This window comes from Mauremys reevesii, linkage group 5, assembly GCF_016161935.1.
Source record: "Mauremys reevesii isolate NIE-2019 linkage group 5, ASM1616193v1, whole genome shotgun sequence".
NCBI lineage: Eukaryota > Metazoa > Chordata > Testudines > Geoemydidae > Mauremys > Mauremys reevesii.
Window position 1 is genome coordinate 51,769,428 of NC_052627.1, and position 26,392 is coordinate 51,795,819.

General features: G+C 41.8%; 1 protein-coding gene across 13 annotated transcripts in view; it reads right to left on the reverse strand.

The window, feature by feature from the left end:
* MAML3 (mastermind like transcriptional coactivator 3) overlaps positions 1 to 26,392 on the reverse strand; it is a 339,298-nt gene that overhangs the window by 226,895 nt on the left and 86,011 nt on the right. Inside the window, exons 1-2 of one of the 13 annotated variants that reach the window (XM_039542203.1) lie at positions 21,524 to 21,627; positions 20,584 to 20,699 (exon numbers count right to left, since the gene is read on the reverse strand). The exons of 11 other annotated variants lie outside the window; for them this stretch is intronic. In XM_039542203.1, the coding sequence (XP_039398137.1) occupies positions 20,584 to 20,619 (36 nt within the window). In that variant the 5' untranslated portion in view covers positions 20,620 to 20,699; positions 21,524 to 21,627. Of the gene's footprint in view, positions 1 to 20,583; positions 20,700 to 21,523; positions 21,628 to 26,392 lie in introns of those variants that run through there. One more of the 13 variants, XM_039542204.1, reaches the window with a different exon arrangement.

A 26,392-nucleotide genomic window follows, 5' to 3' on the forward strand; every position in this document is an offset into this window, starting at 1 on the left:
TCAATGGGTTTGTCTTGAACCCATCAAATTGCTTCATGTGACTTGCTGATTGAGCTGAGGGATGGCAGAGTAAAATTGGCCTGAGGTGTAAGAAGACCGCCAAGCAGAACCTGTAAAGCTGGCTCGCCTCCCATCTCCTCGGCGAGAGGGGCAGAAGTAATGTGAATGGCATCTCATCTTGGCATCCTAAGTGGGCAGATCTTGGTTTGTAAGTAGAGCTTAGTAGAGAATTACATTTTTTCATCGGTTCGACTTCCAAAGCCTGGATACCTGGGTTCTCCTTGTTGTTTCTCACTCTAACTTGCTTCAGGACAGTGAACAAGTCATTTAACTTCCCTCAGCCTCAGCTATCCCCACCCAAATAATGGGGATAACCTAGTTTTCCTACCTCAGATATCTGGCTCCCACTGATGTCATTAGGAGGTTTTCCACTGGTGTGGAGCAGAGTCAGTCCCTAGAAAACATGGTGAGGCCTAAACAAACAAACTGAGTGGAAATAAATGTAGCTTTTATATGTATAATTTCTATAGCTTTATGACTGTAAACAGTGCATTATCAATAGAGTAAGTTCTGGTCTACATTACAAATTTATGTTGGTATAACAACGTCACTCAGGGGTGTGCAAAATCCACATCTCTGAGCTTCGCAGCTATACTGACCGAATTCTCCATATAGACAGCGCTATGGCAACAGGAGGGCTTCTCCCAGCAACACAGCTACTGCCTCTTGGGGAGGTGGAGTACTTGCATCGATGGGAGGAGTTCTCCTGTCAGTGTAGGTAGCTCCTTCACTAAACTCTACACAGCTGCACCGCTGCAGCACTGAAAGCGTAGACACGCCCTAAGACAACTTGCCTTGCCCTGAAGAGCTCAATTTTACACAGTACTGTATTTTATAAACTGTTATCTCTACAACTTGTACAATAATATGCAACAATACTCAGCAAAACTAATTGGTACAACAATCTACAATTGGCTTTTTAACTTCAGAACCAGAAAAACTACAAACTTTTTAAAAACAACAACAACAACAAAAGCTGAGAGTCTGCGGGAGATCTCAAGACCCTCAGGAAATCAGTCTGCTGCTCAACCTAGGGTGAATGTTGAGGGATTTCTTTATTATTTTTAAAATAAAAATAAAGCAAAGAAAAATATAGAAATGTCACATGTCAAACACCCAAATTACACAACATCTTCTGAAATCTGACACACAAACTAGTTCATCTGAACATACTCATGTTACAGTTTCATTGGGTGCGCTACGGAAATGAATAAAATGAGGGCTGCAAGCACTTACTCCATACTCTTAATTACCAAGACCTTCATAACTAAAAGCACTCTGTGAAATCAGATAAAACAAAGCCCCATTTTGATCAGACCCCATGTAAATGTGGAAGTCAGACGCACGTTTGCAATTATATGGAGCAGTCACTCATTGTTGCAAAGCCTGGGGTTTCGGTTTATAATTTGGCACTTCTCTCAACCTAGCAGCATTTTGATTGTCCTGGGACTAGTCTTATAATGTAAGTGGCCTTCAGTTTGGAACTCGTTACTTACTCCTCTTATTGGTCCATCCAAACTGCGCAAAATGTATGGACAGGCACTCTGCAAAACCTCTCTTTGTGGGGTGAGTTGATTGGTCAGATATTGGGGAGGAAGTGGCTGCTGTTTAGTTTTGATTTTGAATGGGTTTTAGTGAATAAGTTTGGAATTCTAATTGAAGGCAAGGACACCTAGCACTAAGGACAAACATTCTTTTAAATGTGCTGAATTGAAAGAAGTTAATAAAAGACATGATACAAGGTGATTCACTCGGATGCTTTAAGTTCCCATGGATTCTATAACTTGCTCTACCGCGTTCTCCTCCTAACACCTGTCACAAACTGCACGTGTATGACAACGAAGACCTCACAATCACAGTAGGTGAGTGGGTATCAAAGTGCAGCAGCCTTATCATAGAGGTAACAAAACAACAAAAACATTTAAAGGAGGAGATTTATTGTGTTCCAGGAAAATAAAACCCAAAGAATCAATTCCATTAAAAAAACAACAACAACAACAACAAAAACTCTGGGTCAATTTGTATTTGCACATGAATAAAAAAATATTTAAAAAATATAGAAGTAGTTGCCAAGTTAATTTAATAGATGAAAGCCTCAAAATAAAGCTCTCCATTATGAGACTACTTCATTGCAAGGCTCTTGCTGCTGCATCTTCATTCCCAATTTATTTGCAAATCATTCATTACACATAGCTTTTCAGTCAGACAATACTTTATTTGGACAATACCAATCTTCAAGGGTGCAGGGCCCTAGTATTTCCATATCTTTTGTTTCAAAATATTTCCACTTTGCAAAGAGCAGAACTGTTTTTCACCTGACCTTTGTCAGCTAACATCACTGCACTGCATTTTGGAGGTATAACAACAATGGATATGACCTGCCTTATTTATTCAGTGTTAAGTATTAACAAGGCCTGTGCTATCTCATCCACTGCCATATTTCTAGGCAAGAACTGCGTACATAAGTGGCCTTATACAAACAGTGGCCCAGCCTTTGGGAAGGATAAAGCATCCCTCAAATTGAAAAAGAACCTTTTCAACTTCTTGTAAAAGCTCAATTGTAAAATAAAACTGTGTGTGTGTGTGTGTGTGTGTGTGTGTGTGTGTGTGTGTGTGTGTGTGTGTGTGTGTGTGTGTGTGTGTGTGTGTGTGTGTGTGAGAGAGAGAGAGAGAGAGAGAGAGAGAGAGAGAGACTCTGCTGTTCTACAGTCAAAGGATCCTTATTTCTATCTTTAAGAAATCAGCGGTGAAATTTACTGTAAGGTCAAACAAATACCTCTCAACATGCAAAGAAACAGTGGTCCTCAGGATCTGTTCTGCAGGGATTCATCTTTTCAGTTTCTTATGTACCGTGGAAATGTAAATTTTGTTATCTGATATTGTGGAGAGGGAAAGCCAACAAAAGTTTATTAAAGCACTTTCCTAGGATTTTAAACTTACTGGACCACATACACACTGTAATGACTTTTGTTTTAACTGCTTTTGGAGATTGCTTTAGTGGACATTGAAATTGAATTGCCAGCTATGCCAGTACAATAAGAACGTTTAACATGATACATAAAAGATCTATGTCATTATGTTGTTCAGAGGTTTATACTCATTTGACCGAAGGTAGGAACAGATGAATATTTTTGTTCTCAAGTTTTTGGGTTTTTTTTTTTAAAAGGACACAATCATACTATAGTCACTTTGATGTATCTATCTGCCCATGCACAGAGAAATGTACAGTAGCTACAGCTGCCCTCCATACTCCCACCCCCAACCAGCCTAAAACTGAGGGGAGCTGCTAATGGACAAATCTGTATAAAATATAGTTGCTATGGAGAGGTAGCAGCCTTAGTATACCCTTAGTGGAGCTATGGTGGCCTGATACAACTCCCATTGAAGTTATTGGCACTGACTATAAGTAACCAAGCGCACTATTCCAGAATAAGAGTGTCCACACATGGAGTTATTCAAAAATAACTGTTTCTGAATAAATCCGTGTGTGGACAAGCCCTAACTTCAATGGAGGTATGCTGATTTACACCAGCCAAGGATCTGATCCTATGGACATTTGTGCATGCTGCACTCTACTGGCTGTTAGAAAGAACATAAGGGCCTCCTACCAAGAGGTAACAGAAAACTTCCTGTAGTTAAATTAGCGGAGGCCTATGTTTTTGGAGTTACAGGACTAGGGTTCTGGCCCTGGCTCTGCAAGTATCTGTGGTTTATTTAGGGCAGATTTTGATCCCTCTTGTAGAACCAAAACATTAAAATTACAGTAAACAACAAATACTTTTGATTTCAAAATTTCCTTGACAACTAGAATGTTCCCCGAACATCCAAATATATTACATTTTCCAACGAAAAGACTTAAAAGTTTTAAACTTTTTACATTTTTGTGACTTTTCCTTTATCCTTCTAGAAATCCAAGGAAATTCCATTACATCCAGTCAATCAGTTTTAATGACTGCCCCCAGACTGCCTCACGCTTGGTGTCAATCCATATGCAGTACTCATGTACGGTATCACAGGGATAAACATTTTATAAATGCATATATGCCAATAAATAGATGACAGACTTTGACACTGGCTTGTGCAATAGGTTGTTTTCAATGGCAAGAACATTAAAATGTCTATGACGTTGCCAATATTTGAAAACTAGTCATGGTTCTCCATCAGTGAAGCTGACAGAAAAGAGTAAGAGCCACTATAGCTGTTGTCTTTAATAAATTATTTCAACAATAAAACCAAAAATGTGTGGTCATGCCGGTCCATAGCCATTGCTCATCAACAAGTGCTTTCCATAACTCTTACACATGTATTGGGCAGGGCCGGCCCTGGTATTGGTGGTGCTGTTTTGCGACAGACAATGCGTTTTCCCCCACACGGATTCTTTCTGCAACTATTTAAAAGCTAATAGAGGAATAAGTCTGCTGGTTTCCAGCCATCGATAACTTGGACAGCTCCATTTGCTCTTTTAACTTAATAATATGTTGACTCTGCCTTCTCATTTATTTAATTTTTTTTTAAACTATACCTTTATTTACCTATAGAAAGGAAAAAAATTAAGTTGTAAGGAAAAAAAAACACTCTAGGAAAGTCCAGAAACAAAAACTTTGTTTAAAAACAAATCAAGGCTACTAAATGACAAGATACTCACCTATCACATTTACAAAACCCACACACTTACAAAAAAGGAAACGAACAGTAAGAAATCTGTTGAAATTCGTCAAGCATGTTTATAAAATGCCAAGATTGCTGGTTACTACCTGGCAGAAATTACTAAGGGGTTAAAAACCAGGAACTTCCTTAGTCTGCTCTTAAGGCAAATTAAAGGGGCAGCAGCTGCTTTCCTAAACCTGTAACAAAATACTCAAACGCTGTTGGCCCAAATTGGGCTTGAGGCAAAACTGAGAATAGGTTCAGCGTAGCCTACAAGGAACTCTTTCCAACAGCTGCAGTGAACAGATACAACCCATGTCACTCTTCCTTCCTTCAGCCAGCCTCAACCGCCTCCATGTGTGCACACACAAAATTAACACTCACAGTTTGCATGCTTTGAAAGTGCAAACACTTATGCACACACTAAAAATATTCTAACAGCTGGGGATATATAAGTGGTAGAATTTGCACCTGGAAACTCATTTAGGAGGAGTGTGTTTTGTTGGTGCAAGTTCTAACATCTGAATAATATTCCTTACCTCTGCCCATGCAAAAGAGTGAACAATGTTTGCACTTGTGTGTGACGCTTCTCATGCACAAGTGCAGGGCTGAAAATAAGGCTCTTCAAATCTAGTAAACAGTAATACAGTAAACTACAATTTCAAGTTCCCCCAACAGTTGGTTCTGTAATTTTTCATTCTCACTTTTTCTGACCATCTAAATACTAAAGATGCCACACTCCATGTTGATTTAATTTATCCTTGCAACATCCCTCTGAATTATCAAATTTCATCTTGCTAATTTTGTAAATACATTTGACATTTTGTGATGCCCCACCCCCTCAAGTCTTCCCTTTTGGTCTCCACTCCATAGCGTGCACCCATCCATGTTGATATGTCGGTGGTGAGAATCATCTCACCATGTTGCACTTACACCCACAAAAATCAAACTCTCCAGCATTTAGTATCACTCATGTATTTCCCATCCTGCTTACAACCTGTTCTCCAATGCATCTTTCTTATTGTTTTTGTTCATCTGCACTTATGGTACCTATATGGCCCATGACACCCACCAGTTACAGCAGCAAGGAATTGTGCTCCTGTGCACACAAAGTAGCATGGCAAAGCATGCCATGCTAATACATGCAGTTGGCAACAGGCTCTTACAAATCAGACACCTTAGAAACTAAAGCACTAGGAAAACGAACAACTAAAAACTGAAGAAAGAGTGAGAGAATTGCTCACTATTACATTAGCAACCCTAATATTATTTATAAACACTGTATCTATCACTTCAATTGGACGTTTCTAAACAAGACAAACAAGATACCCATAATTATACTGAAATGCCATTTTTACCTTAGCCCAACAATTGTGTGCATTTTTCCTCACAAAACGCAATAAGCAAACCACCAATTTATTATTTTCTGTAAATTACAGACAGATGAATCAATCTAAATACTTCTTTTGTCGCAGATTTGGTTTTTAACCCAGAATTCTGTTTTCTTCAGATAAAACAAAGTGCAATAGGTGTTCAGATTCATTTCTGCCTCCTCTATCATGTATCTCCTCCATACACCACGGTCTTTCAGGCTGGCAGGCTTAAAGTAGTAGCTAAAAAGTAAAATTTAACCCATCTCATAACAGTGAGCAATTCATGTCTCTCTCCTCTTTTCTTCCATCTTCCCAGTTCTCTCCTACTCTCCTGGGTTTTGTGAAGCATTTCCCCAGTAACCCTTTATTCTGACCAGTCCCACCCTTCTCTTCCATATTTCTCTTCCCCAACTCCCTTTGGTTTGTCTTCTCCCTTCTCCCCGTTTATGGGAGAGAGTTCTGACATAGGTACTCTCTCCTCCTTTCACCCTCCTGAATCCTCAAAAGTGACCTGTAACAGTGACATTCCCATTCACTGTCACTGAAGAGCAATGAATGTAGAGCTCATTGAGGCTGCTCCTTTAGTTGGCGAGAAGTGATGGCTAGGGAGCAATATGAAGCACCAGGGCTGAGTTCCCAACACCTGCACAGGATCATCCTCAGACCTGATCTTGGATGTGATGCCATGAGACTGGCAGGCCAACCCACATTCAGTTCATGTGGTGCTCTGTGCTCTACATCCTCTGCTTGTTTCTTCCTCGCTTGCTCCATTCCACCCCACCTCTCTTCCTCCAACTGTTTCCCTCCAAAGCGGTGTTTCTCCCTCTTCCTTTCTCTCCCCTGCTGTTGATCTCCACTCTCTCCCCTAGCCTCCTCCTTCACTTGGCGACTGTGCTGCTGCTAGCAATGTTGTGTGCTGCCGTGTTGTGTGCTAGCAATGCTGTGTGCTCCCATCACCACCAGCAGGGCTGGCTTTATGAAGGGCGGGGCCCGATTTGAATACCCGGCAGTGGTCTGGGGCTTCGGCGGCACTTCAGAGGTGGAGGGTCCGCTCCAGGTCTTCTGCGGCACCGAAGGACCCCATCCCGCTGAAATGCCGCCGAAAACCCAGACCGCCACCGGGTAAGTAAAAAAAAAAAAAAAACCAACAACAACAACAAAAAACCCTAAGGCACAGGGGCACGGGGCCCTCTTAGGCACAGGACCCAATTCCAGGGAATCAGGCGAATTGGCCTAAAGCCGGCCCTGACCACCAGGAGGTCAAAGTGCATTACAAACAGTAAATTTAACCTCCACAAATTACAGATGGGAAAAATGAGGAACAGAGAAGGGAAGTGACTTGCCCAAGGAAATATTTAACAGATGCGGGAAGAGAACCCCAGACTGTCTGACTCCCAAGACTGTTTTAGTTAGGAAGAGGAGATTTTTGAGGAGGGATTTGAAGGAAGACAATGAGTCCGTTTTGTGGATGTTTACGGGAAGCTCCGCCCAACCATGAGGAGCAGCATCAAGAGAAAGCACAAAGGTGCTTGTTTGAAAATTTAACAAGTGGGCAATGGAGGCTGGCACGATCGGAGGTGGGAGTCGACCTCTTGATACTGAATGAGAGATAATACATGAGGTGGGGATAGACTGTCAAGGGCCTCAGATATGAAGACAAGTAGCTTGTTTGATGGGATACAGAAGACGGAGCCAGCGGAGAGATGCAAAGAGAGAGGGGACATGGTCAAAGTGATGGGCTAGGAAAATGCTCTTCTTTATATCAGTCATTGGATTTCATCGACCTTTCCATTTTAATAGCCTTTGACCTTATAAACAAAGGGCCAATTTAGTCCTGCGATTAAGATTACTGTGCATTTGACATGTATTTTTAAAAGTATGGGGGGGGGAATGATTTGATGGAGGGGAACATCTGTATCACTTCTGCATAGAGCATTTCCCTAGCTACACTGGTATTAGGGGCGAAAGCATAATTTGCTGTGATGCCTACAAAAAAAACTTGACAATAGCTAGGCTGCTGCTGTGCTGAGACCACTGCCAACCATGCTGACCACTACTATCTCACCGTTTCTTTGTACTCCCCCATCGGTCTGTCTGTGTATCCAGCTGTTAGCTCCTGTCTTATACTTTGATTATAGAAGACTTATACTTAGTCTTTGGGGTAGGGACTGTCTTTTTGTTCCGTTTGTACAGCATCTAGCACAGTCTATAACTGGGGTTTCTAGCTACTATGGTAATATAAATAATAATAATAACCACCACCACCACCAATCTACTGGAGACATAAACCAAACTAGTCTTTCCCGTTACTCTTTACACAGCTATCATGTACCTCTATATTTGACAGTGATTTCTTACAGAAAATACGGATTAATAATTTATTATAAATGTTGCCAAACAGAATATCATCAATCATAATAAAGACTGAAATCTGTACTTGAAATGAACAGCATCAGCCAGGGATGACTCTTGGCATTTTGCTGGCTAGGATGGAGAATGTTTTTAATCAGTGGAGGAAAAGACAACACATGGCCAAGCAGTACAGTGGTATGGCCCTAGTATTTAGCACCCTGGGCAGCCGCCCTGCTCACCCGCCCCTAGAGCCAGCCATGATATTTAGCACTGTAATTTATCTGTAAACATATTTGAATGGATGCATCTGGCTTAAGTTACATTGGAGGTACTTAGCAATCAAGTAGGTAATAAACATGTTTGAGATTTGACAACACCACTGTAAGCCAGTGGGCAGGTACACCAGCCAGAGAAGATAAAATAAAGCTCTAAACTGCAGTTCAGTCCAAGTCCCCTTCTTCAGGGCTGGCTTTAATAACAGTGAAAGTGTCAAAAAAAAAGGCAAGGAACTCAGTCTACTTGTAAGGGGACACGTCCTTTACCCTAGGTAGCCTGTCCTTGCAGCTGCTAACCCTGTGCTCCTCTAGCCTCACCCCAGATCACTCACCAGACAGGCAGGGAACCTGGGCTCTCCTTGTAACCACTTTTATGCTGCAGTTCAAGGAGCACCTTCAGGCCTTGTCACAACCATCAGTAGACATTTTTATTTTGGATTTAGTAGAGTGATCTAACATATGTAGGGTCTTGCCCTATCAAGCCCTTTGCCTCCTTCATCCACTAACATCTCAACACCATTTTTCTTGGTGTCCCTTGTGTCTGGAAAAGTCTCTGTGATCCAGTGCGCCTAACCACCTTACTCGACTGAAATCCCTCTGTTCTACTGATTTAGTCTTCCACTGCTAACCACTCTCTCCCTTTCCAGGGCCACCCAGAGGATTCAGGGGGCCTGGGGCAAAGCAGGGGAGCTGTGGCGCTTGTACTCACCCGGCGGCAGTCCGGGTCTTCGGTGACATTTCGGCGGCGAGGGGCCCTTCAGTCGCTCCGCGGCTTCGGCATCACTGAAGGGCCCCCCGCCACCAAAATGGCACCGAAGACCTGGAGCAACTGAAGAGCCCCCTGCTGCCAAAATGCCGCCAAAGACTCGGACCGCCACCGAGCCAGGGCTCGTGGGGCTCCGGGCCTGGGGTAAATTGCTCCACTTGCCCCCTCCGGGCAGCCCTGTCCCTTTCTCTTGCCTACAGTAGTATAGATACTAGCATTTTATATTATTTAACACACAAATTGGAAAAAAAATATCGTGGAATTACTACAAGCCAAGCAGGGTGAATAAAAATCAATGATTTAAAAAAAATCTTTTTTTAATTGAAATCGGATTTTAATAAATGCTTTTTGAGGAAAAAACCTATATAAAGATAGTTTTAATTAAGATACATTTTAGCTCAAAGATATCTCATCATAGAATAGTTTTGTAAATGAGATCCAGTAGTTCATGGATTAGGGACCCAATTTTATGGGGTTCCAGGGCTTTCCGTATAGAAAGATTAACCTAAATAATCTATCTACCCAATGGGACTCAGTGCTCAGTCTAGAAGATACCATAAGAGATGCTTAGTTTTGCAGTTCTCAAACTATGGATTTGTCTCTCCAGAGATAACATGCTTGTAAAATGTTTTTAAATAAATACATAAATAATATATAGAGGTGAGAAATAACAGACCTCAATTTATTGTCCCTCTTCAAATTTGTGTACATAGAGTCAATCCCTTACCTCTCTCTAAAAGTGCAGAGTTTCAAAAAGTTCAGTGAATAGAAGATTGTTGGGGGGCGGAATAGATCTGGACAAGGAGAAGAAGTTGAGATGAATGTGAGAAGGGAGGGACAGGCAGTAGAAACAAAAGTATTTTGTTTGAGCAGCATATTCCAGAAGTCTTGAGGTCTTTCTCCGTGTAGCTTTCATTGATTTGAAATCTACTATACCGTTCTCTCAGTAGAAAGGAAAACCTATAATGGCAGCAGGCCGTAAAAGAGACCCAGTTTGGGAATAAGAACCATTCAAGAAATAGGTTTGCTAATGATGTTTTAAGGAAAGTCACACCAGTGAACTGGTGGAAGTCGCTTCAACAGTCTCTGAATCCAAGTGCTTAAGTGATAATCTCACTTTTAACAGTAGTAGCTACTTCTGCTGGTGTAGAAAGAATATTTTCTTCCTTTGGACTAATTCATTCCAAACTGAGAAATTGTTTGGGACCTGAAAAAGCAGGAAAGCTTGTTTTTCTTTTCCAGATGATGAACAAACAGGAAAATGAAGGTGAAGACAACTGAGTTAGCTGTAGAAGCCAATATTTTAAGTTTCTCCTGTTGATCTGGCTGACACAGTCAATTTAATTATTTTTTTAATATTTCATTTAACTATTTTAGTTAAAAACAATGTTAACAAAAACAAACCTGATTTTAAAAAACTTGAATGTTTAACTAGATTCAAAAATTCATATGCTTGTTTTGTTAAAATATTATATGTTTGCTGTTGAAGAAAAAAATACAGAATACATAACATTGTTGTTTTAGTTAAATACAACAATTTAAATGTCTGTCTGGTGATGTTCTCCTCCTAATACAGCATGGCAGGAAAATCCTCCAAATATTAATGATTAACCTGTTGAATTGGAGATAGTTCACCTCCCAATGACATCATAAATATCTGCTTCAATTACCTTTGGTAAATGTAATAACCAAACAATCATTCGTTTTCTGATATAGCTGTAAAACTAATCTGAAAAGTTTTCAAAATAAATCACTGTTTCAAAATGTATAGTGTGCATCTTCTAAAAATGAAACCTACAGCTATCTCTGAGTTGTGAAGAATATGTATTAAGGTTATAACAACCAAGAAGAATGCACTTTTAATGTAAAAATCCGTGATTAAATCGCGTCTTCATGACTAGAGATTTAAATCATGATTTAAATCAATTTGATTTAAATCAAATCCACCCTGAAGCCAAGTGTTGTCCACGAATTTACATGACCTTTTATTACATCCAATCGCTCACGCTTGTTGACCAATTACATAATTTAGACTGTAAACTTTGGGGTCAGGGATCTTGTCTTCTTATAGTTGTTTTTAAAATACCATGCCACTGTAGGGCAGGTACTGTAACTAATTAATATATTTTAAACTAGCGATCAAGGCCAGACTGATCTCAGTTTCAGCAGTATAAAACTGGATTTACTCCTACCGCAGTCAATAGAGTTATTCCAAATGTGGACAGGTGTATGTGAGAGCAAAATTTGACAGCACCTTTGTGTATTGGGTTAATCCAGGGATTCTCAAACTTCATTTCACCTCGACCCCGTTCTGAGAACAAAAATTACTACACAACACCAGGAGACGGGACCAAAGCCTGACCCCAACCGAGCCCCGCCACCCTGGGTGGGTTAGGCCAAAGCCCAAGCCCCACCACCCTGGGAACGGGGGCCAAAGCCCAAGGGCATCAGCCCCAGACGGGGGGCCTGTAACCTGAGCCCTGCCACCCAGGGCTGAATCCCTCAGCCCCAGACAGTGGGGGTGAGGTGTCAGCTTTGGCCCCAGGCCCCAGCAAGTTTAACACCAGCCCTAGCAACCCCATTAAATTGGGGTCACGACCCACTTTGGGGTCCTGACCCATAGTTTAAGAACCGCTGGGTTAATCTAATTCTTATAAAGACAGTTATTAAAATAGAGATTGTTACTTTTAAATAACTTTTTGAGACAACATACTTTTTCTCTGTGCATACCAACCTCTTCATTCTCCCTTTTCTTTTGATTTGAATAAGTAACTGAGGATAATATTTTTCACTCTTTTCTCAGGCTATTAAAGATGTAGGTGTGATGTTGGACTCTATCATTTTATGAAAGTATGCTGATGAGTGTGAATATAATGTAACTAAAATATGCTCCATGCAAAAGGTCTCTTGTAAGGTATCATTACAAAGCTTATAATCTACTGAGTGTGGCCATCCTATTTGTATAAATGTATCACTCTTGTATCTGAAACTAGAAATATGAAGTATAACGCTGAGGGCCTATTGTAACTATGCAAAGCGAGAGTCATTAATGGTGGTTTGGAATCTTGATGGCTCCCATCAACCAGGACAATTGACTGTGGATGGCTCTGTTTGCAGGCAGGCCTTCCTGTGAGTCAGGCTGGGAGGAATGAAGGCTTGGGGTCTTACAGTGACATGTGATCATGTTACCTGAACTGGAATCCATCTTTAACCTAGTGTTTTTCCATTGAGAAGGAGGGGTGGGAACCCAGTGGTACAAACAATTCCTGCCTTGTGCTAAAGATACATAAGTGGGTGGAACAGAACAAATGGGGCGGCCATCATGAGAAATCCCCTAGCTACCACCTGAGCTGGAACAAGAGCTGTACCAGGGGAACGGATTGTGCCCAGACTAGGAAGGTGTCCAGTCTGTGAAAGAAACTTATTGAAACATCTCTGAGACTGAGATGTTATCTGCATTCAGTTTTATTACTGTACTAGGCTTAGACTTGTGTGTTTTATTTTACTTTGCTTGGTAATTCACTTTGTTCTGTCTGCTATTACTTGGAACCACTTAAATCCTACTTTTTGTATTTAATAAAATCACTTTTTACTTATTAATTAACCCAGAGCATGTATTAATATCGAGGGGGGGGGGAAGGGAAGGTGGAACAGCTGTCCATCTCTCTCTATCAGTGTTACAGAGGACGAACAATTTATGAGTTTACACTGTATACGTTTTATACAGGGTAAAACGGATTTATTTGGGGTTTGGACTCCATTGGGAGTTGGGCATCTGAGTGTTAAAGACAGGAACACTTCTTAAGCTGCTTTCAGTTAAGTCTGCAGCTTTGGGACACGTGGTTCAGACCCTGGGTCTGTGTTGGAGCAGACTGGAGTGTCCAGCTCAACAAGACAGGGTGCTGGAGTCCCAAGCTAGCAGGGAAAGCAGGGGCAAAAGTAGTCTTGGCACATCAGTTGGCAGTTCCCAAGGGGGTTTCTGTGATCCAACCCCTCACAGTAGGCTGTGGGTTGGAGGTGATTACACTCAATACACAGGCCTTCTCTGTTATTTTGAAGTTTCAGAACTCATGTTACATCTGTATTGAGAAACCATGACGGTTCCCTTAAAAAGAAAATTCCTGTCAATGGACTGATAAATATGCTAGAATTATGCTACTAGCAGAAGTGTACTTGAAAATGGTTTTAGGCAAAGCTGGTGCTAGCACAGTTATAACTATAGTGAAGATAAATTTAGAGAGACAAATTGACTTAGAGAATTATAACGAAAACATCTGCTCCTTAATTTGAATCTAGTTCTTTTTTAAATGTAATAATTAAAAGCTATGTTCACACTACATAAAATACCACTTTATATGTACATGGCTCACATGTAATCTTGTTCTATTACCTTTGTTGGCTGAAATTTTAGTCTTGGACCAAAACTCCCCCTTCTCCTCACTTAGAACCATAACTACGGTATCCTGGGTAGCATCTTTTAATAAAATATAGCTTTTAAGAGACAGACCATGTCTTTCCTGCAGGGAGCACACGGAAAGTCTTTTCATTAAAATGCTAGTAGAATAATAAAGATCAACACCAACTTTCACCATTGGAGGTTGAGTGTGAAAGTTTTGGTTGAATTCCTTTCCACCAAACAATGTCTACTTTTTCGTTAAAGTTTTATCCTGATGTATTTATTATTGAGGAGCCAATGAGGAGTATCATCATATTCAAGAACGAACTCAGATGAACTAAAACAAGAAATAAAGCCTGTCTATACAAGGGAATGAACAGCATAAGAAATTAAGGGAGGCGGCTTATTGCGTTTCTAAATGGTTTGTCACTCTAACTCGGCAGTATTTTGTTGATCTTGCTGATACTAATCGCACTCACCCCCCTTTGATCTGATTTTATTTAGTGGACTCATTAAATAATAAAGCATCATGATGTTTCTTAGACCATATGAAACAGATGGTTATATGTCCTAATGTGAGAGGACATGTTTTGCAATATGAAAAAAAATATGGGAAAAAATCCACCCCTCATGTTGTGCTACATTTTCTTTGGTTCTCAGGATGGATGTGTGTGAGGAGTAGAGCCCCCCAAAAAGGGACAAGAACATTTAAAGCAGACAGTGTCCTTGTCAGTCACTGACATATGACAAGGATGAAAGAAACACATAGTTTCAAACTTTTCCTTCTTAAAATAACTGCAGAGCTACAGTGCACAGTGCCCCTTTTACTTTACTACCAAGACAGGCCCAAACCTACACCTTGTGGGCCAGACACATAGGAGCATTGGAAACCGATGAGACTTAAAGAAGAATCATCTGCTCTGCACTCTTCCCCCTCCCTCCAGTCAACCACCTTTAGTGCTCAAAAAACCCCAAACACCCACCTGTTACAAGTTCTTAATAAAACTTAACAATGAGAACAAACCGTCCATGGAGACATTATGTACAGTCACCTAAACAGTCATGTGATCATCTCTTTGCAAGCCTGTCCTTTCTTCCCTCCCATCCACCCCTTTGTCTTCTCTCTTCAGACTGCCAACTTTTTACAGCACAGCCCATGTCCTTATGTTGTGTAAGCACTTAACACACTTTGTGCTCTCCATTTAAAAAAAATAATAGAACTAAGAATGTATCAAGAAGCTACAGAAGAAAAAAAATCTTGTGCACTCTTTCCTTTCTTAGCCAAAAAGAAACCTACATTCTCCAGTGTCACCTGCCTTTACATGAGAAATTTATTTTCTGCTGATTCTCATTATATTTTTAATGATTCAAGAAGAGCTTATTTAAAGTCATCCACTACAAATGAGCTGCTTCCTTCCTTTCTTTTTTTCCCTTTTTCTTCTTCTTCTTCTTCTTTTTTTTTTTTAAAGTATTGCAGTACTGGAGGTTATCTTTATTGTCGGATGTGTATTTTACAGAACGCCACAGAGACCACAACTAACCACTACGATCTAATAACTAATAGAAAATCTCTGGCCCCAGCCACTCCACAAGCATGTAAGAGCCAGAATGAAGTGGAAATGCTTTGTTTCTGCTTCACATGGCGGATAGGCCAGAGAGTCAATGAAGGTGGATTCTGCAATGCCCTGTACATCATAATGCAGAATTCCACTGCTGCTGTGTTGGACCAAGAACGGGCTTGTCTGGTGGAGAGTGTATAAAACACGGTGGCTGCACCGAGGGCCTTGGCCACTCTTTCTGCCAATAGACTGCAGTAGCAGCCATGCCCAATTTGCACTGGTATTCTCTGAACCCTCCCTGCTGGGTAGGAGTGCAGATTCTGTCCTGCATTGTCCCACGCCCCAGCAAAGTCCTTTATTCGGGTTTTACATAGGTGACCAGGAGTTGAATATACAACATTTACTCTTCTTTCTACATCCAGCACGCAGGACTGACTAAAACTTGCTGCAATGAACTGATTTGTAACACACCGATGTTGTGACAAGCACATGATTCCTGGACAGGGATATACATACACTGGCCTTGCCTGGGAACACCTAAAGCAGGAGTGGGCAAACTTTTTGGCCTGAGGGGAATAGAAATTGTATGGTGGGCCATAAATGCTCACAAAATTGGGGTTAGGTGAGGGAGGGGGGTGAGGATTCTGGTTGGGGGTGCAGGCTCTGGAGGAGGCATTTGAGGTGTAGGAGAATGCTGTGGGCTGGGACTGAGGGGTTCGAAGGGCGGGAGGGGGATCAGGGCTGGGGCAGGGGTGCAGGAAGGAGTGCAGGTTCCAGCTGGGGGTGTGGGCTCTGGGGTGGGGTTAGGGATGAGATGTTTGGGGTGCAGGAGAGTGCTCCATGCTGGGATTGAGGGGTTCAGAGGGCAGGAGGGGGATCAGGGCTGGGGCAGGAGGTTGGGGCATGGGGAGAGGTTCAGGGGTGCAGGCTCCAAGCGACGCTTACCTCAAGTGGCTCCCGGAAGCAGTGGCATGTCCCTTCTCCGGCTCCTACGTGTGGAGCGGCCCCCAATCCTTGGAGGGAGGCCAAGCGGCTGCTTCCGGAAGCCAGTGGTGCAGCCCCCAACCCGGCCCCCTGGCTGGAGCCCCAGAGTAGGGCTGAACCGCGTGGTGCAGCCCCCGACCCGGTGCCCCATCTAGAGTGCCAGAGCAGGGCAAGCCCCAGACCCCGCTCCCCAGCGGAAGCTTGTGGACCAGCTTAAAACGGCTGTAGTTTGTCCACCCTGACCTAGAGTGAGCAGTAGTGCTAAGCTGGTTTGTACCACACATACTGTATTGCTGGTTCTGGGACAAAAACCAAGAGATTACTGAGGGGGAGTCACCAAGCAGGACAGGCTTCAGAAAAGGAGACTCTGGAGCCATGAAAATGTATTCCAGCACAAATAGAAACCACTTCAACTCTCGGCCCTGGCTTTGGGAAAAGAATTAATGTTCCACCAAAGGTTTTTGAAATGCGGTTTTTAAGAGAATTGTAACATGTTCCCCTCAAAATCTGGCCTTTACATTTCAGACAAATACTTCTAAAAACGAATGCATTAACTACAAAGGAATAGCTCTTCATTTAAATTACTGCACAAGCAGATGGCTCCTTCAAATGGCTAGAGCAACATGAAAGGAAAATAAGCAGAAAAATATCTCAATAATGCCCTATGTCTAAGGGTTACTGTCTAAATAGTTCACATTTCAACGTGTTATGAATCATAAGGCTCATTCAGGTATAAACTTCCCCAAAATTATGACTATTTTTACAGAGGCCGCATCTACACCTACATCTTAGATCAACGTAGCTACGTCACTCAGGGGTGTGAAAAATTCATACCCTCAAGAGACATAGCTAAGCCAACCTAAATGCCTGTATAAACACTGCTAGGTGAGTGGAAGAATTCTTCCACCAACCCAAGGGGACGGATTTACGACAATGACAGGCCCCCCCCCACTTCCATCACTGTAGCACGTGTTTACACTACAATGCTACAAAGCTACCCATTTGTTTTTTCATAATCCATCATTAATGATATAATACAAAACTAGCAACTTTAGGAGTTCCACAACGTAGAACAACAGCAAGACAATCCACACTATGCTTTTGAAAAAGATCATTTAGTAGTTTCACAAAATCTCAGCTGGCACTGTGACTAGACATAATCTTATAACGGTCTTTTGTCTCTGCCTGCAATCTTCTGGTATATAGCACTCTTTGCTGTGATAATTGGTTTGGCTGTCCATTCCACCCATCAGGTGATAGAAAACTATCAATCAGGCTAAATGCAATGTGAGAGAAGTCTCTTTAGCCAATTAGTTGGTAATGAGAACATTAGCCACAGTATCTTCTGCAGAGGGCACCTTAGCAATTCTAGTGGAGCCCACAAAGATGACAGTTCTATCTATGTGATTAATAGAGATCATATGATACTACAGGAATTCTACACAGTTGTATAAAATCTGGGAGGAATTATCCACTTCACTTTGTTAAATATTTGAAAAGCCACAGATGATCTTATACTACAGAAATAGTCTTATTTTTGTCTTGAAATTAACTCTCTTTGTACCAAGCATAGGCTTGAAAGCCATTTGAAATCCTCTGCTTGAGAGGAGCTGCATACATTCAAGTCATTATTACTACTATTCACAGAATTATTTGATTGCCCTGAGACAATGCTGGTTGGAACTCCAGGAGAGTGCAACTAAGTAATCCGGATTCTTTACTAACTTGCACCTTGAATAGTCATTTAAACCTATACAAAATGTAAAATGCTATATTCCTGATCTGGTAGTTTTTTACATTCTCTTTTCACCTACATAAATAAGTATGCAAGGTGTGAGGAAATGGAAAATCAGGCCAATGAATACACATACACTGTTTGTTGCATGTCTCCTTAGAATGTAAAATTTTTGGTACAGAGACTATATCTAGTGAGTGTCTGTAAAGTACCTGGCAACTGAGTCCTGTGGGTGCTACTGTAACATAAATCAGAGGAATAAGATGCTAAAATGGCCTGGCAATGAGTATGGTATTAAAGTATAGATAGATTACCACTTAACTAACCCTCACAACATACCTCCTCAGCAGGCAAGTATTCTCCCAACTTTAAGGTGAACAGAGGTGGACAGAGGTTAAGGCAAAATTGTTTGAACACTGGAATCTAAAGCTTAAAAAATATAACCTAAATGACTTGATCAGTCACCAATTGAGACAGTTGGGAATAGAAACCAGAGAACTCCAGTGCCTCCCACATGTACAAAACTATAAAGAGAATGCTGTACTTTCTCACGGCATGTGGAATTCACTGCCACAGGATGTCACAGATTCAAGGATAGACCTGTTTAACATAGATACACTATGAGATAGTTTTTAGAAGGTGGGATTTTCAAAAGAACTTGAGTTCCAATGACAGTTAGGTGAATAACTCCCTTAGGTGCTACTGAAAAGCCCATCCATAACTAATAATGTGTCATACTATAAACTAAAATAGAAGGACTCTGATAATATGCCTCAGGACAACACTGATCACTGCAGGGGTTAGGAATTCCTTAACTACCACCATGCACACGCTGCCCAGAAGACCAGGTGCACTGCAGTAAGGATGTAAATATCACTTAAAAAGTTAACAGTTTAAATGAAATATTTTTAATCATTTAAATGGTTAACCGATTAAAGGACTGGCCGGCGCGGTCGGGGCTGCTCTGGCTGAGGCTGCGGCCGCTGGGGCTGCTCTGGCCAGGGCCGACGCGGCTGGGGCTGCTCGGGTCGGTGGGCCAGCTGGCATGGGGCTGCTGGGCCGGCCAGCCCAGCCAGCCTGGGGGTTAACGGTTAAGGCAGGTTAACATTTTACATCCCTACACTGCAGTACTTTTCGGTATCCTCTAAAACATGAGATGTGGGTCACTGACAGAAGTATGCTACCTAAGTTGACTGACCAATGGTCTGATGCAGTATGTTGCACTCTGTGTGCCTATACTGTTGGACTGCATGAAACCTTGCCTACATTAAGAAAATTTGCACTGATGTATATACATTGATTTAGTTACACTGGTGCAAACTTCTAATATAGTCATGCTGCAACAACATAGTCCAGTTTAGTGTAATTTGAATTAATTACCAAATTAAGATAAAACCAGCTTAACCGCTACTCTGCACCAGCATAGTGTCTATACTGGGGTTTGCAACAGCGGAGATACATCAATTTTTGTTACAGTAGAGCAAATGTTCTTAATATAGACAAGGCCTGAGTAATCTGTGTTGGAGGCGGGAGGTAGAAGAGATTAGTGAACAGTATGATGATGGGAAGTGACAGGGCAATCAATAGGCCTAGGTTCAGAGGGTAAATTGAACTGACAAAAGTCATCCTTAATTTGCATATCAAAATTTCATTTGTATAAATCCTTCTTGGAAATAAGAGAATAGGAGAATGTAACATTACCAATGGGATGATTCAAACCTATTTTTCTTCTCTAACTACCCTTTTACAATGTTATTTCTTCTTCAGCCCTTCCTCTCATTCAGGTCCTGTTAAATTTGAAACACATGGTGAATTTCAGATGGAATGTATTAAAAAGTACTTAGATACCATAGTGATAGTCACATTAGAAATACCGCAGAACAGACGAGATGCGACAGATAGACAGATTTAAACACACAGTGAATTTCATATGAGAGGCTTGCCCTGCCCCACACTTCCATCAGGGACTGGGGTTGGGGTGTGGGGGTTTCCCCTGCCCTACCCAGCTGGCACTTCTGCCAGGGTTCCAGGCTTCTGCTACCCCATGGTGGATTTCTGCTGGGGGCAGGGTGCCCATTTTTCCGGGGGCCCCCCAATTGGCTTGGGCCCCTGGGCATGGGCCCCATCCGCACACTGGATAATCCGCCACTTCCCCCTAAGCAGCAGAACAAAGAGTTTCTGTAAGAAAGGGACTGGGTGGCTGGAGTATGCCAAGAACCAGTGCCACAGAGTCCAACAACGAGGAGGAGTTTGTGGACAGGACAGAAGAGCATTGGGATTCCATTAGCCACAGTCCCAGAAAAGGACTGTTTAGTGGTCATAGCCCCAGTGTTAGTCCAGGTGCTGGAGGAACAACCACACAAGTGCAGCAGAACTGCTCCGTGCACTTGCTGCAGGTTGGAGTGGATTCCATCCTCCACCTCCTGTATAGTTTACCTGGGCTTTATGCAGGGGCAGAGGTTTGTCTTGCATCCGTATGGATATCTGAGCAGAGATTTGCTACGTAGATCTGAGAGGAGAATTTTGCCCACAGTTTTATTGAAGAATCAGAGCTGAAATTATCAAAATGTATATTTATTAACTAAAGAAAAATGCAAGTGTGTGCGCACGCGCAGAAGATTTTCTATCTAAGGAGAGTTACTCTGAAAAGAATATTACAATGGAAGTTGTTCAAGCACTGGGAATTAAAACTGTTCTGTACTACTGTGGATTGACAATGTGTCATTTGTTAATTAAAGTAATTGACGGCTGTAGCATTAGATTCCATTGCACAGAGCAAGATTACTGAGTGTGGTAAGTTTTCCCTAATTTGTATCTACTTTACAACAGTCTGTGGAGTTAAAGAAGTAAACAGAATGCTAATTTTGCAGTGCATTAAACAAATTTGCCATCTATTTACTAACAGACGGTTTCTGTTGGCTTAAAAGGGCCAGTGTCATGTCCCTGCTTAGTGGCACAGCAGCAGCTGTGAAATGTCAAGTCAAAATGACACGAAAGATCCACATGGTGCCTGAACTGTCGACAGAACAAGCTTAGATTTAAAGAAACATTTACTGAAGCCACATTGACCCTACATACAGTCATCACATTATGCTGACCAGCTATCCAAATTTCAGTCTTTAGTACTGAAGTCCAGTTCTCTCTTTATTTTATTTTTTGCACTAAGAAATCAGAAGTGTTTGAATCTCTTACAGTCATAAATATACAGTTGTGGCAAGGTAAAGCTAGAGAGGAAACTGCGCAGTACTGCTCCCCCTGACTGACTGCTCCCTGTCCTTTGCATTCCCAGCTCCCATTAAAATTTCAGGCACAGGGAGCAGAAGAGGAAGCCCCTTTGGTGGGCTTTAAGGGAAAGAAGTAAAACAAAATTAACTACTTCTCTTATGCGGTGGTTGTGCAGAAGCCGCAAAGTTTCCATTGGCAGAACTATTCCAAATGGTTAATGACAGGTTTCAGAGTAGCAGCCGTGTTAGTCTGTATCTGCAAAAAGAACAGGAGTACTTGTGGCACCTTAGAGACTAACACATTTATTTGACCATAAGCTTTCGTGGGCTACAGCCCACTTCATCGGATGTATAGAACGGAGCAAAGTGAGTCCTGACAGTCAGTGCCTCCCTGTGGCAGGGATCAGCTTCTCTTAGAGAGACAAGCGTAAGACACTTGCTCAAGAAATCTTAGCTTGCACAGAAAGTCTTTCCACCTATTGCCCCATATCCCATTTCTGGGGTAGACTATCAAGCAAAGCACCTCCAGAAGTACCCCTCAGGTGTCTGTGATCACAGTCAGCTTGGTTTTAAACCCTAGCATATGTTAGAGTTTACTGATGTTACTTCTGGTGATGGATGAAAAAGAGGTGTCCGTGAAGATTCTTTTAGATCTACTAGCCCCTTCCGACACCAGACCACAAGGTGTTATGAAATTGTCTCTGGACCATGATCAGAGAGATTCCTGGGGTGGCTCAAGTGACTCTATTAATGAGAGTTCCTAGAGGGTGGTAAAGAGCAATGGCTTATCTGTCCAGTGTGCTCTTATGCTGGGCTCCACAGTGTCCTTAACAGCTCTCCTTCCTTTCAATATGTACATGAGGCAGTTTGAAGGGTTCATTGTGCTCACGACATCCAGCTTTATGTTCCCAGTTCTTTGGACCCTAGTGATGCAGTGACTTATCCACTGTCTAACAGAGACAAGTGTTGATGTGTGCTCGCTGTCTGAGGCGACTCACACAACACTGAGGTAGCACTCAAAGGATGGGAGAAACAAACAGCAGAATCGATATTAGTTTGTTTCAAGGCTTGCAGCTAGGGGATCTTGTTGGCTTCTGGATATCCACACAATAGTAGAGGCTGAGTGTGTCGTCTATCATTTGCGCTCAACAAGAAGGTTATGCCCTTTTCTTCCAGATCCAGACCCCACTGCCGTTATTCGTGTCTCTATCGCTTCAAGGCTAGATCAGTTCAATGCACTCCACATGTAGTTATGCTTTAAAACCATTCAGAAAGTGCAGAGCGCAGAGGCCCACTTATTAAGCAATGTTTCACAGAGAAAATGCATTACTCTTGTGCTCTGTCATCTGCACTGTTGATTTTGAGGTGAAGGGTGAAGTGTTGCTTCTGTCCAAATAAGCCCTAAATGATTAGGGTCCTGTGTGATACCACAGTAGAAGAAACCCCCTGGTTGAACTAACAACCCCATAGTTTAAACAGAAGGAGGCTGAAGGAAGGGCATTCTTGGAATCAATACCTACCCCCGTGATCTGTCAAAGTCTGGATTCGGTTACCGTTACGACATACTGTAAGAATGACCTGACAGGCTTTATCAGGGAGGAGAAGATTGATTAGGAAATGGGGTATGCGGGATGCTGTTTGTTGCAGGATTGGGAAAAATTTCTTTCTTCAAAAACCTATTTTTATTTCAAATGACTTTTTGTCTGGTGTAAGCTTAAAGTGTGTCCTTGTTAATCTCTATACTGTGCCTAGAGAACTGTGATAGTGGCAAGTGGAAACGAATAGTTAAAATAGTGAGATATTCAAGATAGACCATAACTTACCCCCAGACTTCACAGTATGTTGACGTCAGACATTAAGCCATCAGTAATATGTTTTATTTAAACATTTTATTCAGGAAGATTCTAAGCTCTGTTTGTGGCTAAGTCAGCCATAACCTAGCCCACTCTATGGAATGTTACTATAAAATGCCTAATTCTTACACACACAATAACCAACAGCTTGTGTGGTTGTTTTGAACTGACTCATTTCTCCACCTCCAAAAGCTAGATTTCAGCAAATACTGTATGTCCCACAAGTGTTTCATGACTGCGCAGCACTGAGCCCCCCTTTGGCACACGATAAATAACTGAAAACAATAATTACGAGTTGATTTAAAATATGTCGTTGCTAGTTGGGGGGTGGGGAGGGTTCATGGATTCCACTGGACATCTTATGCTGGGATCAGTCTCAAGACTGGTTTCATAACAGTAAAAATTGATAGTTACACAGACCACAGCAAAGCAGCCACACAGTTTGAACACAATTCTTAATCACAGCTTGGAGTTTACAGCACAAGGGAAAAACAATGCACGTCCTTGTTGCTTGTAAATACACAGGAGCAGCACATTTCCTCTCCTTCACGAGGAAAAATGGCATTTATCTCCAGCACATCAATGGCTATTAGGAGTTATCTCCCCCATTTTCTCTCTGTTCTCTCCCTCCCACTTCACCAGCCCCCTTCAGAAAAAAAGAAGAAGAAACTACAGCACATTAGAGTCTCTTTCTTCAGCTTTTACCAGCCTTTGGAGGTCAGGATGCTATTGGCTCAGCTGTGTGTGATATGGAGCTGCTCACTTAGCAACAGCAAGAAGAGCCAGACAGCAACACTAGCTGGCTCAGCAAGTGTGAATGGTTTAAAAGCTCTGCTCTTGCATTGCACCCAGAAGGTCCAATCTTTAGAAGTGCCGTGAGCCTTCTTGGACATCAGTGGGAGTTGCGAGTGCTCCACACTTTATAGGGTCCCATCCGGTGATATTAGCCTCAGTCCAACATATTGTATTTGTAACGCAGGGGCTTACTCAGAGTGTACCAAAAACAACAAAAACAGGAAGAGAGTCTTGGTAGAGCGTATATTTAATGTGAGTTGTAAAGTGTGTGTTCTCTGTGTCTGAAATAAAAAAGGCTATAAACTGTGATGCATTAGAGGCAAAAGACAAGTGAGAGAAACCAGAGCTCAGATTTATATGAAACACTACAAATGACTTGTTTACTTTCACCTGCCTTTTTACATACTAGTTCTCAAGGCAAGAAAATGAAAACTGAACAGACTTGAGTGAGCAACTGGCTATGATAATATTCAGCCTACGAAAGGATTATCAATTATTGCAGCTACTTTTAAAGCAACCAGTTCCTTACATGATAAGGAAGAGAAAGGCAATGGAGAGGAGGAATTTGTACAGAAGAGCTTTTGTTTTCTTTATGGAAGACAGGCGAATGTTGGGAGATTATCTAGTGGAGAGGTGAACTGTCATGTTGCCACTCAGATTGATGTAGGGACATAGGATCCGCCATGCAGATCACACCCGTGACTGGTGGCATCTAGTCCAGTATCCTGTCTCCAATAGTGGTCAATACAAAATGCCTCTGAGGACCGAGCAACAAAACCCTCTTTACTTCATGCCAGTGCCAATGGCATGAAGTAAAGCCTATAGAACATCTATGGGAGGAAATAATCAGCTTTTACATTAAGTGCCACCCAACAAGTTAATTCTGAAAGTTAAAATAAAAACTTTAACCTAATCCTTCACCCAAATTGTGAATGCATTTTTTAACCTCAATTCTAAAACTAAACTAAATTTGTCCCTGCCTGTAGAGTCTACCACTTTTAGACTGTCCAAATTTGATCAGGGTCTAACGTCTTAAATCTTCTTTAGTTACTGCCATTCGCCACAGCAAAATGTATTGAGAAGGGCAGAGCTGAACAGCTTTTACTTTCCACAGTTCCCAACAGGTCAGTTAAGTTTAAAAATATATATATATATATAATCCAGCCATGTAGAGCTTGGGGTTTAAATTCAACCAAGTATCTTGTTTTATCCCTATCACCCCTCTGTGTGACTATTCTATTGGATTTTCCCTATATTCAAAACTACAATAGACACAATGAAGAGAAGAAATATTACTTCCTCAGATATAAATTCTTTTGGATAGAATGTGTGATTATTAAAGGAAAGTCTATTCTCTCCTAGAAACAGAACTACAGTGCTGGTTGCAGGCCTGGCTCCTCCCTCTCATAGGATCATAGAATATCAGGGTTGGAAGGGACCTCAGGAGATCATCTAGTCCAACCCCCTGCTCAAAGCAGGACCAATCCCCAACTAAATCATCCCAGCCAGGGCTTCGTCAAGCCTGACCTTAGAAATCTCTAAGGAAGGAGATTCCACCACCTCCCTAGGTAACCTATTCCAGCGCTTAATGTTCTGATGTAATAGGAATTGACCTTCCCAACACCCCCCCGGCTTCTTTATACAAGATGGCCGTAAGGCAGGGGTAGGCAACCTATGTCACGCATGCCAAAGGCGGCACGTGAGCTGATTTTCAGTGGTACTCAACACTGCCCAGGTCCTGGCCACCGGTTCAAGGGTCTCTGCATTTTAATTTAATTTTAAATGAAGCTTCTTAAACATTTTAAAAACCTTATTTACTTTACATACAACAATAGTTTAGTTATATATTATAGACTTATAGAAAGAGACCTTCTAAAAACATTAAAATGTAATACTGGCACGTGAAACCTTAAATTATAGTGAATAAATGAACACTCAGCACATCACTTCTGAAAGGTTACCGACCCCTACCGTAAGGTTTGAATGCTAAGGCAGTTACCAGGAGTTGCAAGTTGGTACTACGAGAAATTATCTGAGGTGGGGATAAGACTGTTGCATATATTTCAGAGGTTGTTGTATGTTGAGGGTTCATGAATGAACGATAGTGGAATACGGAAACACAAGACAGCAAAAGGTGTTGGAATCCATTACTTAGGAGCTACCTTTACCCAAAAGCATAGCTTCTCTCTCTATTCAGCATTCAGTATAAAATAAATGAAATGAAGCATGCAAAGTAGCCTATTTTCAGGATCCTCCCTTGTAATCATAAAGGCTAAGAAATGTGAATAGGAATCCACAAGGGAGAGCCCCTTTAGGAAGGCAAGTAAATCTACTTTACATACAGTGTGGGGACCTTTCATTCACTTTTTGCTC